General features: G+C 45.2%; 4 protein-coding genes across 10 annotated transcripts; 1 reads left to right on the top strand and 3 right to left on the bottom strand.

The window, feature by feature from the left end:
- Nucleotides 1-213: 213 nt before the first annotated feature.
- Nucleotides 214-3186, bottom strand: RB195_006795 (uncharacterized protein; the record flags this gene model as incomplete). Of its 2 annotated transcripts, none has more annotated exons than XM_064180086.1 (1): nucleotides 214-3186. In XM_064180086.1, one exon carries the CDS (start codon nucleotides 3184-3186, stop codon nucleotides 214-216), a length of 2973 nt encoding a protein of 990 aa, XP_064036987.1. The 2 variants fall into 2 exon arrangements, with proteins under 2 accessions (XP_064036987.1, XP_064036988.1); XM_064180087.1 differs by having other exon boundaries at nucleotides 214-3114.
- A 162-nt stretch (nucleotides 3187-3348) lies between these two features.
- RB195_006794 (uncharacterized protein) lies at nucleotides 3349-12920 on the top strand (the record flags this gene model as incomplete). 3 transcript variants are annotated; one of them, XM_064180083.1, is made up of 7 exons in its annotated part: nucleotides 3349-3371; nucleotides 3704-3840; nucleotides 9696-9781; nucleotides 10458-10594; nucleotides 11895-11990; nucleotides 12282-12423; nucleotides 12873-12920. In XM_064180083.1, the coding sequence occupies 7 exons, from the start codon at nucleotides 3349-3351 to the stop codon at nucleotides 12918-12920; spliced, it is 669 nt and encodes a 222-aa protein (XP_064036984.1). The 3 variants fall into 3 exon arrangements, with proteins under 3 accessions (XP_064036984.1, XP_064036986.1, XP_064036985.1); XM_064180085.1 differs by lacking the exons at nucleotides 3349-3371; nucleotides 12282-12423; nucleotides 12873-12920 and adding an exon at nucleotides 9847-9953 and having other exon boundaries at nucleotides 3732-3840; nucleotides 9696-9791; nucleotides 11895-11994; XM_064180084.1 differs by lacking the exons at nucleotides 3349-3371; nucleotides 12282-12423; nucleotides 12873-12920 and having other exon boundaries at nucleotides 3732-3840; nucleotides 11895-11994.
- On the bottom strand, nucleotides 12287-14013 carry RB195_006793 (uncharacterized protein; the record flags this gene model as incomplete). The annotated part of the gene is made up of 3 exons (XM_064180082.1): nucleotides 12287-12481; nucleotides 13489-13591; nucleotides 13655-14013. The coding sequence occupies 3 exons, from the start codon at nucleotides 14011-14013 to the stop codon at nucleotides 12287-12289; spliced, it is 657 nt and encodes a 218-aa protein (XP_064036983.1).
- A 189-nt stretch (nucleotides 14014-14202) lies between these two features.
- On the bottom strand, nucleotides 14203-16651 carry RB195_006792 (uncharacterized protein; the record flags this gene model as incomplete). 4 transcript variants are annotated; one of them, XM_064180081.1, is made up of 4 exons in its annotated part: nucleotides 14203-14847; nucleotides 15129-15177; nucleotides 15279-15764; nucleotides 15845-16101. In XM_064180081.1, the coding sequence occupies 4 exons, from the start codon at nucleotides 16099-16101 to the stop codon at nucleotides 14203-14205; spliced, it is 1437 nt and encodes a 478-aa protein (XP_064036981.1). The 4 variants fall into 4 exon arrangements, with proteins under 4 accessions (XP_064036981.1, XP_064036982.1, XP_064036979.1 ...); XM_064180078.1 differs by lacking the exons at nucleotides 14203-14847; nucleotides 15129-15177; nucleotides 15845-16101 and adding an exon at nucleotides 16349-16651 and having other exon boundaries at nucleotides 15275-15757; XM_064180079.1 differs by lacking the exons at nucleotides 15129-15177; nucleotides 15279-15764; nucleotides 15845-16101 and having other exon boundaries at nucleotides 14203-14703.
- Nucleotides 16652-17090: the final 439 nt, after the last annotated feature.

Genomic DNA, 17090 nt, shown 5'->3' with positions numbered 1-17090 from the left:
TTTGGTGGGACATGGTGAAGTAGTAGCCCAAAGTAAATTTGTCGAGAAGTGAATGAAGCGTTGGGAGTTGTCTGAGCATGTGAACAGCTCTTAAGTAATAGCTAACAGTTTACGTGATCTGACGTGAATTCTTATCTTTTTCAGTATGATAACGTGAAAAAAACATGTATGTTAACAGGAAATAACGCTCCCATCTTCTTCTTCTTCTTCTTCCTAGCGTTTGTCCCGCGTTGTTGCAGGGTCCACTTTTCTGCTTCTTGTCTTCCATTTGGTTCTATCCATTGCATCAGCCGTACACAAACGTGCATCTATCATATCCAGCTTCACACGGTCTAACCAGCGAATCTTTGGCCTCCCACGCGGCCTCACTCCTGAAACGTCGAGCTTCAGTGCGGTTTGGGCCACAGAATCTTCCTCTCGCCGCAAGACGTGACCGAACCATCTCAGTCGGGCCTCCTTCATCTTCTCAGTTATCGGGACGACGCCGAAGATGGAGCGCACAGTGTCGTTGGATGCTTTCTCTTTTAGCGTTACACCTATTGTCCACCTTAACATCCGCATCTCCATAGCGTGCAGCACCCTTTCCAAAACTTTCGTCGTCGGCCAGCACTCGCATCCGTAAAGGGCAACAGGACGCACAACCGTCCTGTAGATCTTCGACTTCAGTCGAACAGGGACTTTCTTGTCGCACAGTACCCCTGTTGCCATTTTCCACTTCATCCATGCAGCACTAACACGTGCTCGACCTTCTTGATCAATGTCACCTGTGGAAGTCACTTTGGATCCAAGGTACTTGAAACAGTTCACCTTGTTTAATTCGGTGCCATCGACACGAATTGAACCATCCTCTATCCTTGGTCCGCACTCCATGTACTCAGTTTCTGATGTGTTGAGGCGCAATCCATATTGCTGCAGCTGATCCTTCCAAGACTGTACTTGTTTCTGAAGATCATCTCGAGACTCCGCCGAGAGCATGACATCGTCGGCAAAGAGTAGAGTCCACGGATGCTGCTTCTGGATTTCCTTCGTTATCGTGTCCATGCACAGTATGAACAGCAGAGGTGAGAGGGATGAACCCTGATGAACCCCTACTTGTACAGGGAATGGCCCGCTTGTTAAAGCAGCACATCGTACAACGCTGGTAGGCTTTGCATAAAGTAGCTTAGTCCACCGCACATACTCTTCTGGTACTCTATGCGACCTCATGGACATCCATAACAGCTCATGTGAGACACGGTCGAAAGCTTTCTCGAGATCGAGAAAAGCAAGATGCACACAGCGGTTCTTCTCTCGATGTTTCTCCAGGAGGATTCGGACAGCATGGATAGCATCTATAGTGCTGCAGTCCTTCACAAAGCCGCACTGGTTGAGTGAAACGCTAACAATTTTCCTCAGACGAGCTTCCAGGACACGCTCAAAAACCTTCATCGTATGGCAGAGCAGTCGTATAGGCCTGTACGAGGTGCAGTCAGCAATGTCTCCTTTCCCTTTCCAGACAGGCACGGTCACGGAAGTTTGCCAAACGTCTGGAGTCCGTCCTTCTGCAACGATCTTGTTAAATAGAGTTGCGAGCCACATGGACCCTCGATCTCCTGGCAGCTTCCAGACATCAGCAGGTATGTCATCAGGACCGGTTGCCTTGTTCGACTTCATTTTTGCGAGGGCAGCACTGACTTCGACGGCAGTAATTGGTAGAACAGGACCCTCGACGCTGGGAACGGTTGGGATGGGAGGATGACAGAACTCTTCGTTACACAAGTGATTGTAGTACTCTCGCCACCTCTCCAGGATCTGACCAGAGCGGCGCAGAACGGCTCCACCAGCTCCCTTAACGATCTTGGTGTGCTCCATATCCAACGTTGAGCGATGACGCGCTCTGACTAAACGATACACTGCCCGCTCGCCTTCTCTGGTATCAAGCATGTCGCACACCGCCTTGTAGCGGTCCGACTTCGCCTTGGAGACTGCTTTCTTAGCCTCCCTCTTCGCCGCTAGGTAAGCACCCCGATCTTCAGGCTGACGCTTCCTCCACCAGAGCTTATACTTGGACTTCTTCTCACGAATTGCTGCCTGAACTTCCTCGTTCCAAAACCACGTAGCCTTTTGTACCTTTGGCTTACCTAGAGTCGTCTTTCCCAGAGTGTTTTCTGCGGTCAAGCGTATAACGCTGGAAGTAGACGACCACATTTCCTCCACACTACGAGTAGGGTGGGGAAGTGTAGATGGAGCCACGGACGTGAAAAATACCTCCTTTCGATCCTTCAGATTCCACCATTTGATGCGCTGTGTTTCAGTCCTTGCATGTCTCTTCCTTAGACGGGAGATTTTCAAGTCCATAACGAGCAGATGGTGTTGGGCAGCGACATGGTCTGTAGGGATGACTTTTGAATCCTGCAGAAGTCGGCGATCTCCTCGGCGTAACATCCAGAAATCTATTTGTGTTTCACGACCGCCGCTGGTGTACGTGATCAAATGCGATTTTCTTTTCCGATACTGCGTGTTAGCAATGATCAAGTCACTTGCAACAGCATACTCCAGGATTCGCAACCCGTCGTCGTTACGAGCTCCATAGCCGTATCCACCATGACAACTCTCGAATCCGTCTTTCCGGGAACCGACATGTCCGTTGAAGTCTCCTCCGATTAAAAGTACTTCTTCGCTTTCCAGGGATTGGACGTACCGCTCCAGATCCTCCCAAAAGCTTGCCTTCTCTTCTTCACTACAGTCCGCCTGTGGCGCATAAGCAGAGACGACTCGCAATTCCACTTCTCCTGTTTCTACTTTTACAGCCATCAAGCGATCCGATAGTCGATCAACTGCTGTGACGCTATTTCTAAACGACTCGTTCAATATGATACCAACGCCATTGCGATTTGATGTGCCGTGGTAGATCAGCTTGTAGCCATCGCCTAATTCCCTTGACTTTGAGCCTTTCCAGCGAGTCTCCTGTACACAACATATGTCAACACGGCGTTTTCTGAGACTGTCTGCCAGTTCACGACTTCTTCCAGTAACCGTCCCAACGTTAAGTGTTGCCAAGCGCACTGGATGTTGTTGGCGATGGCGGACTAACTTTTTTGGCCGGCTTCGTCCTCTAGCTGGTAGCCCTCGCATATTTGCCACATTGCCCGGGCGAGGACAATGCGCGTCGCTTCTGGGGTACGCCCTAGCTTCTGAAGAACACATAGTAGACATTAGCAGTATGACGCGACGGGGGTGTTGTCCTCGGTCGGCTTGTCGCACTAGCAAGCTAGCAGCCTGGCACCGGAATCGTCGTACTACCTCCTCACTTAGCTAGCCTGTAGCCTTGGCCCAAGGACCAGGCTACTAGCCGGACACCTTTGTGGCATGGTTGAACCTGCCGAGACGAAGTCTCGCCACCATAGCTGCCCGACGGCCGGGGCCACCGCTGCGCCGCTTTGAGGCGTGAGGTAGGATTTGCAGCAGGAAACGCTCCCATCATTTCATGTTAACACACGTTGACATGAAATGAACAAATGAGCGGCATGACATGAATGGGCGAGTGAACGTGAAGTGAACTGAAGTCCGGGGTTATCCCGACCTTCGGGCTTGTTCATTCATAACAGAGTTGCTGTCTTAGATCTTCTGAATAAGAGGATGTTAGAAAAAAATTTAGAGATCACTTCATTTTGTTGTCATTTTTGTTAATGTATTCTGAGATTCTCAACCCACTGTTTTCTAGACACGCATTGCTGAGTACTTTTGCATCAATGCCGAATGTTACATTCATCTGGAAATATGAAAATGAAAATTCAGCTATTGCTATTGAGCATACCAACGTGTATCTGAGTGGATGGATCCCACAAGCTGCACTTCTTAGTGGGTTTTGTTTTCTCATTTCTCTGTGACTACTATAGTGTCGAATATTTCCGGGCATTTAATTGATTGATCAATATAGCTTAAACGCTCAGAAAAAACAGACTCTTATTAATGTTATGTGACCTTCTATATCGTACAACGTACAGTGACTTCTGTTGAACAAGAAAAGTTAGACTGCGAGACTATGGGTTGAACGCGGAAGGGAAGGCAAACAATATAAATGTATAAATATCATGTTATAAAAAACTCGTTTAGCCCGTGTTTGTGTCCGTGTTGATCGAAAATACTCCATAAAGATGAAAAGCTTTGCGACGGCGGCAATCGAATTATTGATGTTCACCTCCAATTCCTGCGCGATGGTGCCAAAATTGCATTGAATCAGTGCAATTATTGGTGCAGCACTGCACTAATAATTGCAAACGAATTTGTGAAAAAGCGCATGAAACGTTATGAGCGTTTGCCTGGTCCTTTGATCATCATCCTTTTTATCCTTTCTTAAGAAATTGGCAACTGCCATACAAACAACTGTGTGAAGAAAAGTGAACAGTTTACGTGATTTGAAGCAAATACAAGCAGTACAATACAAGCAAGCTCAAATGTGAGCGAAGCGGGTGTAGACTCGACGTAGCATCCAAAGGGTTTGGCGGATTTCCACCGACCGATCAGCATCGTGTTAGTGAGATCGATTCCTCTTTGGACTTGTTGCTCTACCTTAGATAGAAGTGCAATGTGAGGTACTGCGTTCGGATTCCTACTTCCATTGTGATTTTCTTGAAGAGTCGTGGACGACTCTTCAAGAAAATCACAATGACTGACTCTTGCTGAAAATAAGCTCTTCTGGCAAGTAACGGGATAGAAGCGGACACAACGTATTCCACAGTTCTTTTCCCATTTTTCTCATTCCGAAGGCAATGGTATGGTTTCCTTTTTGCTCTGTCTTTGATTTTCTAATTGTGATCCACCCTACATCTCCACATTTGCGACTAAGGTCTCCAAGATGTAGCAGAATCACTTCATTGACTCTCAGAAACGCCAAGAGTAACATTAAAATCACTAAAATTTTTTAAAAATTTTTTTTTTTCCAAAAACTTAAATTTAACTCTTCGCCCTCGCTTCCTTGATTGCTAATACAGATGACTCCATAATGACTCAGCCGACCACTTGTTCCATGTCCTATCGCGTTCTTTTTATTTTCGTGGGTGACGTTAACGAGGTCTCTGAGTAGTATCCAGCTGGGCTCTCAGTTGGTCAATCCGTTTTGTGTGTTGTGCTACGTATTGTGCACTGGTTGAACTTCGAAAGACATCTCACCAGTGCAAAAGATGTCAAAAGACATCTCACGAAGGTTGAAGAGGAATCTTCCATCAGAACATATGCCCCTTTCTTCCCAACAAAGTGGTTTCATTATCCATTGCGGAGCAGACGTGAACAGCATCGGCGATATAGTATCGCCTTGTCGTACTCCATTCCCAAAGGTATGGTGAGGGGAGGTGGAGAAACTAAATCATAGTGCAAAAGATGTCAAAAGACATCTCGCGAAGATTGGAGAGGAATCTTCCATCAGCACGTACACCCCTTTCTTTCCAACAGAGTGGTTTCTTTATCCACTATCCTAGTAGTGCATCGATTGGCTGATGCAATTGACTGATGTCCAAACATACAAGTATACACCTAGATGGAGTAGCGCTGACAGTGTTGCATTTGGTTCTACGCTGTAGAAGACTTTCTCATCCATTCATTCTCACGAAGATTAGAACAAGGGGCAGGCGGCAAGCATCTGTGACCCTCGACACGGTCTTTATGAGGTTCAAGCGGCTGAACACTTGATTGAATAAAGTTTTTCTTGAGGCTGGGCTTCATCTGCTGTTGATGTTCTTTTACATCGATCAGAACAACTACAAAAGTATGGTAGTACCGAGACGTCAACTAGACACCACCTCCGGTTGGTCAGTATGGGTCGATCTCCGCACGAGTCGTGCTTTTGGGCGATTCTCATGCCCACCGACGATGATCTTTTTCAATGAAAAGAGAACTTCCATGAAAGAAGCGAGCGGCGGACAACAGCTCTGCGAGACGATTGCTGTTTTCATTCAGGTCCTCTAGTCCAAATCTCCCGATCCTGCATTCCTCATCGGTAGTCTTTCTTAGTTTTGCGTTGAAGTCACCGACAACAAATTTGTAGAAGGACTTCTCATTGCTGACCACCTCCTCCAGCTCATCATAAAATGCGTTCAATCGGGATTCATCAACTGCTGATGTTGGAGAGTGACAGCTGATGATCCTTATGAATTTTTGGCGCAGAGGGCGAAGATGAAGGGTGGCCAGACGAGGTAACAGGATCTCGTGAGAATCGACAAGATGGACGATAGATGGGTGCACAACAAAACCAACACCGCCTAGATTTTGCGACGGAACCTTCTCTCTACGAATGACAAGTGTACCGTCATTCATATGTTGTACGTCGCTACATCCGGTCTTGGTATCTTGCAGAGCGATAACGTGAAATTTCATGCGCTCTGCTGCTTTGAGAGAGCATGCACGTCAGCGTCTATGAACGCTGTTCTTGCATTGGAAGCACACAGTCTGAAACAGTCTCCATAGCAAGTTGTCCATGTGTCACCTTGGTCTAGAATCAAAGACGTCCTGGACAACCTGAGGTTTGATCGCCTCTCAACGATCGCCACACCGTTCGACGTCTGAGAGGGCAGGACCCAGTGTGCAGGGTACTGATGCAGTGAATATGCTGGAGGGGCAAAGAGACTTTTCCCCGAACTAAGCAGCCCTGCTTTGGCGAGCATAGCTTTCACCACAAGTCGTCGTACAAGCTAGATGGATCAGGGAGCAGCTCGATATTTTGTTAAAACAGTAGTGAATCTTAGCAGTGATTTACTCTTAGCTAGGCTTCCGATTCCGAGAAGTCCTAACGTCCGATGTATCGAACTCCTTCTCATTTTGCGAGAGTCTGTCGGAGGACGAACCTCCTCTGAGCACCGCAATTTGATACTCAAAGTCACCTCCACGCCACCATGAGACCGTAAACTGTTGAAGAGGCAATCCTAATATTTAAACAACATTTCAGCCAATTTGATCCTTCTAATACTTGGTGTTTCTTTCCGTCTGTCAGCTATCGAATTTCACGTTGGAGGAAAGATGGGAAGGGGGAGAGGGAGGGTCGTATTCGGGTAGGTCGTATAATAAGTACAGTAAGTACAGTAGGATCGCTAATTTCTCGAAAGAAGACGAAAAAGACGCGGATTCGCGTCTTTTTCGACTTCTTTTCGTAACTCGCCTCAGTTTGATCTTTATCATAAGATCTACACATCAGCAGATTCGTAAGCGCGAGCTCTACCGAATGAATGTAATTAGAACTTTCAAAACCTATCAAGGAAACAGTTCCCGAAAAATTTCTTGCGGGTGCATATTAACAAGGCTGAGTCCGAGATAATTGCGCCCCAAGGATATATGATTTTTGACGTGGACATATTTTTGGAAAAGTGAAATGATAGTTACATATTCGTAATCCACATAATGTTGCGAACAATTTGATATCTCTCACGGCTAACTCCATGACTCTGAAGATTTTGTGAATTTGACTAAAGTGATATGTTTGAACTCCAGGAGGGGCCGACATTACCAGCTTAAAAATTGTTTTCTTACAAAATAAGCAAGAAAACTATTTGTTATAGGAGGATCTCATCTCTTGGTTTTCCAGCTCAACAAGATCTTCTGTTTTTTTTTTGCAGCTAAAGTTGCGACTTCGGTATTTTGCATTTTTTACCTTGATTTTTGACAGTTCATAAATCGCTAACAAACTAGGCTAGCCATCTGTCGGCGCAACACAATAGAGAACACTCTTAGTCCTATGAATTTTTCCGATTTCTTCTTTAATATGTTTCAGCTGCGGTCAGTTTTGAACATGCAAAGATGTAGAACTTTTCATGTGATATTGATTTATCCACTTGATATTTGACGAAACCTCCAATAAATCGCAAAAAATAAGCTTTCTGTAAAAACACATGTCCTCAAATTGACAGGAGACAGTGAATACCGGAAACTCATTTGTTTTGATTCCTTCGCTCATACTCAATATTTTCCATTTTCTTGGTGGGATTTTCCAAAACAGCTCACTTTCAAGGCATCACCCCACGAATCTGACGTGATGTGGATTCCTGATGGTCAAAGCTATACGGGATCGTAGATTGCAGAAAGTGGTGAGATTCCGTTCATTTCCTTCTAATCGCCGTGAAAAAAGGGTCCGGAAGATGCGGACTCGAGCATTCCGGGGCGCTATTTTCTATTACGAGTTCAATTGGAGCGCGCCAGCCTTGTGCACGCGCCGCATGTTCCTGGCCGTTTTTTACAGCAACTAAGAAGAAATGAACGGGATCACCCTCTTCCCCACAATCTACGAAATGTGAAACCTGAAACCCGTATCACCCCAGATTCGTGGGATGATGTTTAAAGCAAGCCCGCAGGGCTTAGTTCAGAACGCATTGTATAATTTACACTCTTTTTCTTGCCTTCATACTCATGATCCCTCGCATTTATTCTGATCTCAATGTGTCTTCAGAACTTCACGCCATCTATTTTTCTAAAACTTTGCATCCCTTAATATGTATTTATTTAGGATCGACTATCCCCTCGTCCTGTTCTTCTTGCTCTTTTCCCCTCTATTGACAAACCTTACGATCCCCTCCTGCCCTGACATCCTTCTTACGATCCCTTGTTAGGAATTTCTCAACGCACGCTTGACCCTGCATAGAGATCTGCCGCAGTCAGTGCAGTTGCGTTTCCTTCACTGACTTTAGGTCCTCTGAACTGAATCTAAATGACAACAGTGCGTCCGTCTTTGAAACGGGTTGTGGGAAGCATAGTAGATAGTACGTCTTAGTGCGTCAAAACTATGTATGAGCTAATGTTATGATTGTCCGTGACATGACATGATTGATAAATTATCTTCGTTTTGAATCTCTGTTTTGAAATGCTAGTGGTAAAAGAGTGGTTAAAAAATATCCAACCAAGTACGTCGACATAGTCCCCTCAAAATATCTCACCGCCCTTTTCCTGATTGATTCTTCTTTTCCTTAGGTGATTTGTCGAACGCATTTGATTTGTTTGAACTTTGGTCATTGGCGCGAACTTTGTTAGTTCATTTTCTCCAACAGAAGCTATGAAATGAATCTGAACATTTTGTTGATTTTCAATTGTTGTTTGATCTCTATTGATCGTTCAACTAAAGAAGGCTAAAATATTCCTATTTTTGCTAAATGCTGTTATCCGAAGACCAGATTTGAGTTAAAGGCATCACCCCACGAATCTGAGGTGGTACGGATTTCAGGTGGAGGATTCGTATACGAGATAGTAGATTATGCAGAGGGGTGTGATTCCGTCCATTCTTTCTTAATTGCCGCAAAAACGGCCCGGAAGATGCGGCGCCGCACAGGGCTGGCGCACTCCAATCGAACTCCTTGTAGAAAGTAGTGCGCCGGAACGCTCGAAGCCCTATCTTCCGCGCCGTTTTCTACGGCAATTAGGAAGAAATGAACGGAATCACCCCCTTCTCCATAATATACGACCTCGTATACGAATACTCCACCGGAAATAAAATCCGTTTACCACTATTCAGATTCGTGGGATGATAACAGCTTTAACAATGAAAAAGTGCTCGTTTAGCGACAGCACTGTTATCTTATTATCATTGTTATCACTGTATCACTGTTATCTTATCTATCTCTTTGAATCAAACTCAAAACTTGAAAAAATGGTGTTGTCATTAAATCCGCCGTCTAGGAAATTCCGATTCTTTGTTTTCACCCCTGCACTTTTCTTTATATCATTGTTGATGGGATTTTTAGGTGATGCTAGATTATCGCTATTCATCACTCATGGAGGGATCGCTAGTACTAACGAGGTGGCATTCATGGGAAAACCAGCTATCGTAGTATGTTTCAGTTTATCTGCACTTTTTCGTATTATCATGATTATCTTTTTCTCTGCACTCTACAGGCGCAGATTGTTCTCGTTTCGATGGTATTCAAAGAATTTGCAATATTTTGAAAGAAATAGATAGGAAAATGTATTGCAAGACGAAAGCAGTTGAAGGCAAGCGAAATGTGAGGATGCTGTAGTGGAACAAGGGAAACCGTAACGTCACTGCCTTTTAGCACCTGAGAATTCATAGTTGAAATATTTTCACCTTAGTACTACATAATTTTGACCCAGCTTCCCTGTGTCTTACAAAATGTACATTTTCCAACCATTCAACAGTGACTTTGCCTTATTCTATCAAAGGTCGCACTTTTTCGATTAGCGACGCCTTGATCCAAACCTTTACTTTCGCCACTTCGGAAATGTAGCGATCCAAGCGAAAGTCAATGGTCAGACACAATTTAGTACTCAGGAGGAATATTTTTTCATAAATTATATTCATTTCATTTTTCATTACTTTTTTTGAAATTTGTTTTCCAAAGAAGTTAAGTGATTTTGATTTGAGTCAAATAGGGAGACTCTTGCGGACTTCATCAAAAAAATCAAGCAGCAGCTGAAGATTTTTATTTCTAAAAACAACATGCTTTCACAATTCGTTTGCTTTCAGACTGTCGGTTATTAATTTTTAGGTGCCGTTATTTGGCGACCAAATGCGTAACGCGCGAATGTTGGTGCGACACGGAGGGGCCATAATGCTGCAGAAGTTCGACATCGCAGACGCGGAAAAACTACGCACTGCAATTGCAACTGTTCTCGAAGATCCAAGGTACAGTTTTTGATATGACATCCCTTATATGAGCCTTTTAGACAAACAGCACAAAAAAGACGACATACAATGTCACTACGGTAAAAAATACAACACCCTTTCCACTTGACCAAAGGTCAATTTCTTTGATATGAACTTTGAAGAAAGTGCTGGTTCTAGAAGTCCTGAAACAACAGAGCCAAGTGTGCATGATACATCTTCTTCCTAATCACATTCATGTTGCAACTTTTCTACTTGACAATTAACTAACAATTAATTAATTAATTGACATTAGAGGAGTGAAATTGCATGAATCACTAATTAAATATTCCGTAGACGTACTAGCGATCAAGGATTCATGTCGCTCGCAGAGGTATGGAAATTCATAATTCCAACTAAACGTCCTTTCAACGGTGAAAAGGTCTGAAATCACCTGAACGAGGAACCGCTAATCTTATGATCGGGTGCAACTTTCTGTAAAGTATGAAATGGATGAAAACTTACGCGACGAGAAAAATAGAAGTAAAAATCCAAACAGAAACGCGTCCAACCGCGTGCATCGAATTTTAGCTTCCCGCCATCCTTGTTCGACCACATTCTTTTGTTCACTAATGTAAAAAAGGACCGTTTTGGAAACAATTGCAATTCTCCTTGAATAACTGTTCAATGACACGCATCCTACGTGAAAAACGTGAAATGAATCACGAGTTAGTCACTTTTTTCAACCCTTCACTGCACATACCATCTTTAGGACTAAGATGAAAATATCGTTCACTGTAGATAAAGGCTTGAACTACAGGCAAAACCAATTGATACTTGATGATCCAATGACATTCATAATGTGAAACAAGAAATCATAGTGAGGGAATTCACCACATGTTCGATCAAAGTGTCCTTTTGCACTTTACAATTTTTGCAGAGTATTTGGAGTTTGACTCGAACGACTAGAGAGGTATTTTGCACTTTGACATCCACTGTATTTGTAATATTTTCATCATTAGAGGAAAACTTTAGGAAGAGATAGGCAAATAGATGAGTGGTGAGAGACACCGCTTAACCTGTTGCTTCAGTGCAAATGCTGCAGAATGAAACTAATGAACACCACCATCTAGAACTGTAACGCCCATCTTCTAGACTTTCAATCGTTTTACATTAAAAAAATGCACAACTGCTTGACAAAAAAGCACTTTTACAGAATCCAAACGTAATTTTTTTCCTTACACTAACGAAGGTCATTTTTCGAATACACCTACGATTCTTTCTACGTTGCAATGAAATTTAAACTCATTTTTTCACATCGACTCAGAAAACAATTTTGTAGTTTCAATGAGAAAGCGCAACGGCTTCGCCAAATGCTTCGGAACCAACCTATTTCTCCACACGAACTTCTGCTGAAGCATGCGGAATTTGCTGCCAGGTAAGCGCAACAGGAAAGATTCGAGAACAAAATAAAAACTAAATAACCTAAAGGGAGAAATATGTTTTAAAAATAAATGTCTGTGTGGAGAAGGTCATTTCCTAGCTTATTAGACGTCAAACGACTTTATGGGGGGCATGCGAGTCTGATTGTGATCTGCTCGCGGTGCTTCTGCTCACACTAAACGCAATCAGGGACTCGAGTGTACGCTTTGGGAGCGTCCGAGCTATTGTTATACACCGTTATATGCCAAAAGCTTCCCACACATCGCAAAAAGGTGTTGTCGTCCAGGACCTCTAAAGGTATGTGCTATAGCCGGTATTGTCAAAGATCATGCCAGAGCCAATATCCTGATGTTGAATACCTGGGGGAAACATGGAATCCTTGGCGTCAAACAGCCGTCTCGCAACATTGTACTGCAATTCGTTGTCAGGTGAAACTCCAACAAGCGGCGCCGTGCAGACTTCTGCGATGCCTCCTTGCACCGTTTCCTATATTGTATGAAACACACGTCAGGAATCGCTCCATCACAGCACTCACAAGCACACCGTCTATTGGACGAAAGGGCTCAAGAAAGGAAAGCAAATGACGGCGCAGTAGCTGTGAGGAACGACTACAACAACCTGGTGGAAATCAACGTCGTCGAGATGTACCTTTGTTCGATTTTGAGATAGCAGAGAACTCAAACTCTGGATCGTAAGTGCTGATGCACCTTCGAAAGAACAAGGTGTACGACACTGACACTTTCACCAAATGCATTAAAGACACTGCGAAGAAAACGTTCCCGGTTCTAGCACCAAGGAAGAGGTTCGCCTTTGCATCTGCGGAGACAATATCCACGTACAACTCTGCATGTAATGCCCGCACTACTGGTGATTTCAGCCAGAAGAAGCATCTGTGAAGGAGGTTGCGTTGTCAGCTGAAACGTGATTGTGTGAACGAGTGGACGTCAAGAGCGAAGGAATTTGAAAAGTGGTGGGAGTACAAAAACCCGGAGAAAGCTTTTCGCATTTGCTGTGATTTGCTCTGTTGTGTTTGCTTATCCTAAACACTTTCCAAGGAATCGCTATCAAGGAGGCAACTCTGCTCATCTGGAGGGAACATTTCAACACTTTGCTGAACCGTCAGGTCCCGTCTGTTTTTGAACTCGTGCACGTCCAACGACCAACATAATCGCGATCAGCGAAGAACCACTGACCAAGTCGGAGGTTCTGGGTTATGCCCAAAAGATGAAAAATGGAAAATCTGGTGGGGACCGTGGAATGGAATTAGCGCAGGAATGCTGAAGTCTCTTCCTCATTCTGGGATTCGTGAGATGACGAGGACCATTCCTTTAATATGGATTGACGAACGAATTGACTCGTGGAAACACGCTATCATAATTCCTCTACACAAGAAACACGAATCCCAGGATTAACCGAAGAATTCTGCTGCTGAGTGACTTGACTTACTTGACTTAATCGGCGGGCTGATGTCATCGCCTGACGCGATTACTCACATCTTCGCCGAGGTGTGCCGTCCTTGAACACAGCTTTGCCCAACCTTCTCGATCTTCTGCGAGAGCTTGCACACAATCAATCCATTCGTCGCTATTCCATATTCTGCGAAACCTTACGTCTCGCCTGAACTGCCTATCCACGCCGTGTCTTCAGGTCCTCTTTCACCGCCTCAGTCCAGAACTTCCGTTTTCGGCCAGGTGGCTTCTTCCAGCTCGAACCCGAGCTCGAACCCCCCCCCCCGAACTCCTCAGAACTCGTTGAAGAAGGCGATCTGCCGGTCTCCTTAATATATGACCAAAGAAGCGAAGAAGATTTACTTTAGCCACTTTCGATGGCGGTGCAAGATGTTGGTGTTTTCCACGTGTCATCCGCCGGTATACCACATCAATTTCTGCGTAAAGATCTTCATTGTGACATACCCTAGACCAAAAGTAGCCAAGTAGCCATCTAAGCAGCTTTCGTTCCGTGCAATCAAGCCCCTCCATAACCGTTGATGGTGCTGCCCAAGTCTCCGACCCGTACATCCGTGATGGGGCGAATTGCGGATAGGTAGACTCGCAGCTTGACTTCGTTGGTGATGGGGGTCGACCACAGGTATTTCGTTAACGAGTTAAATGCAGAAATGGCCTTAGCGCATCTTTGCTGAACATCTCTCTCGTAGCTGCCATTGTTCTTCAGCGTACAGCCTAGGTAACAGGACTCATCGACGAGTTCTATCGGTTGTCCGTCCACCCTGATTCCCGTTCGTGGTCTCGAAGAGATCCACATCTGCTTGCATTTATCAGGGCGTAGGCGTAGTCCATAGGCTGCAGCCAGCTTCGATACAAGATTGACAACATGTTGAAGTTTCGTACTGCTTTCCGCGAATATAACATAACAACATCGTCGGCGTACTCGACGTCAGTCAAGGTGCACCCAGATGGTGCTAAGACAATGTCGGCAGGACACTGGTCGACTGTTCTTCGCATAATGTCGTCGATTGCGAAATTGAACAGGAAAGGTCCTGCCACTGCCCTTTGTCTTACTTCAGTTACAACTTCAAACGGTGTTGTACATCCGGCTGGTGTTCGAACTGCAGCAGTTGTTTGTTGATTCATGTCATCTAGCAAGCGAACGAACTTTCTTGGTACTCCATCGGCGCTCAGCGCGTTGAGAAGACGGCCTCGGTGAGGAGAGTCGAACGCGGCTTCAAAGTCCAGAAACGCTAGTTGCATTGGCTTCGAATACTGCTGCCAGATCTCGATCACTCTCCTGACGATGAACGCCTGGTCAATCGTAGATCGGCCAGGACGAAAGCCAGCTTGCTCGTCGCGCGTTGTTTCTTCGCGATGTTTAATGAGTCGGTCCAGGATAATGCGCTCCAATACATAACACTACTTTGCTGCTTGTACATAACAAGCAGCAAAGAGATTCCTCGATAATTCCTGGGGTCCGTGACGGATAACTTCTTGTGGAGGGGAATTATGATAGCGTGTCTCCACGAATCAAGTATCCTTTTGTCTATCCATATTGAACGGAAGATCTTTGTCATCTCACGAATCCCAGAGGGAGGAAGATATTTAAGCATTTCTAATCTAATCGCTAAGCTAATCCCGTCGTCTCCGCCAGATTTTCCATTCTTCATTTTTTGAATACAGACCAGGACCTCCGACACGGTCGGTGGCTCCTCGTTAACCGCATATATCGGTCTATGAACGTGTTCGAGTTCAGGGGCTGACGGTGCTAGCCGGTTCAGCAAGGTCTTGAAGTGTTCCTTCCAAATTGGAAGGGTTGCTTCACCGACAGCTACCCATTGGCAGTGTTGAGGACAAGGGAACATCTTTTCATTTTGCCGCTATACTGTTTTAGTAGAGCATAGGCTTTCCGCGGGTTCCTGTCCTCCCACGCCTTCTCAAACTCCATCGCTCTTGACGTCCACTCGTTATCGCGGTCTTGTTGCACTTGACGACGCAGCTTCCTTCTAAGACGCTTTTCCTGGTTGAAGTCACCAGCGCTGCGCGCGACACATACAGAATTGTATGTGGATTTTGTTTCCGCAGATGCAAAGGCAAACTTCTTCCGGGGCAATAAAACCGGGAGCGTTTCCCTTGCAGCGTCCTGGATGCACTTTGTGAAGGAATCCGCATCGCTAAGCTTCTTCCTGGTCCGTACTCCAACATGAATAGACACACGTTGGCGGAATTTTCTTCTGCATTCATCGTCTTTCAGACCTGCTATGTCGATTTTCGGTTGAAGAGGAACTCCTCGGTTTCTCTTGTTGAATCGTATCTTGAAGCTGAGAAGAACTAGACTGGTCAGAACTGGTCAGAGTCGAACGCGACGTCCCAAAAAACTCTAGATTTTCGGATATCTGACTGAGGAATTTTCCTCGCCAGAACGTAGTCGAGCTGAAGTTTAAGAGTCCTCATCTTCCGCTTGCGCTGCTCTTTAGGCGTTAAAAGGGTTGACCCCTGCCACGTGAGCTGATGGCGTCGATGATTCCTCTTAAACGTGGAAGCGATGATGAGGCCCGTCTGTTCGCACAACTCGACCAGACGGTCACCGTTGTCCGACGTGCGCTCCGCTGCATAGTACATAGTAGTCGGATTGCTGTTCGAGTCCCATCTTCGCATTTGCGTCGATTCCGACAATGACCACCTGCTGGCTTGGTATTTTAGACATCAACACATTGAGTTCATCATAGAAGGCGTCCTTACTGTTGTCCTCAGCAGTTTCCGTAGTCGCGTGAGCACTTACGATTTAGAGGTTACGTCCTCTGCGATCCTGCAGTCGTAGAAAGGTGCATCTAGACGATGTTGAGTCAAATTCCTCCACCAGGTCCTTGTAATCGTTCCTCACAGCTATCGCGCAGCCACTTACTTTGTTCTCATCAGCATCGCCGCAGTATATGGTGTAATTTTCGATGCTGATGACGGGCCGATCTCTCATGCGTGTTTCCTGCAGTGCAGCAAAAGGCACACAGAGATATCGCAGAAGTCTGGATAGAGCGGCTTGTTGGAGTTCACTCGATAGTGTTCGGCAGTTCAGCGTGACGAAACGAATGGTTGTTGCCAAAGATTCCATGCTCCCTTCAGGCAGTTGACCTTTCAGGTTATGGGCTTTGTACTTTGCGGTGTACTGGACGACAGCACCTTTTTGCAACGTATGGGAAGCTTTCGCCATATATCAGTGCAGGTTATATAGCTCGTACGTTCCCAATGCGTACACTCGAACGCCTGATTGCGTTTAGTTAAAGCAGGACCACCACGTGCAGGTAGCAATCAAACTCGTATACGCGGCCCCAATGTACAATGTTCATTACAATAAACAGATCATCCTAGATCGGCTAATCAAGCATCGCGAAGAAACTACGTGCGACGAACAAGTCGGCCTTTAACCTGGTCGATCGACGATTGGTCAGGTGTTTACTCTGAAGAGAGAAGTTGAATAAGAACGTAAAAAAGTCTCTTCAGTTAGCTTTTTTGGACTTCAAGTCCACCCGGATCGCTGTGGATGAGGGGTTTGAGTTCGACACTTCTCAGAGGCTATCTTCTTGAAGTAATTCGCGCCGATGGAGCTCCGGAAAAATTTGAGTCCCTAATAAATAACGTGAATATAAGAA

This window comes from Necator americanus, chromosome I, assembly GCF_031761385.1.
Source record: "Necator americanus strain Aroian chromosome I, whole genome shotgun sequence".
NCBI lineage: Eukaryota > Metazoa > Nematoda > Chromadorea > Rhabditida > Ancylostomatidae > Necator > Necator americanus.
The sequence above is the reverse complement of the archived record's forward strand: the minus strand, read 5'-3'. Positions and strand labels throughout refer to the sequence as shown.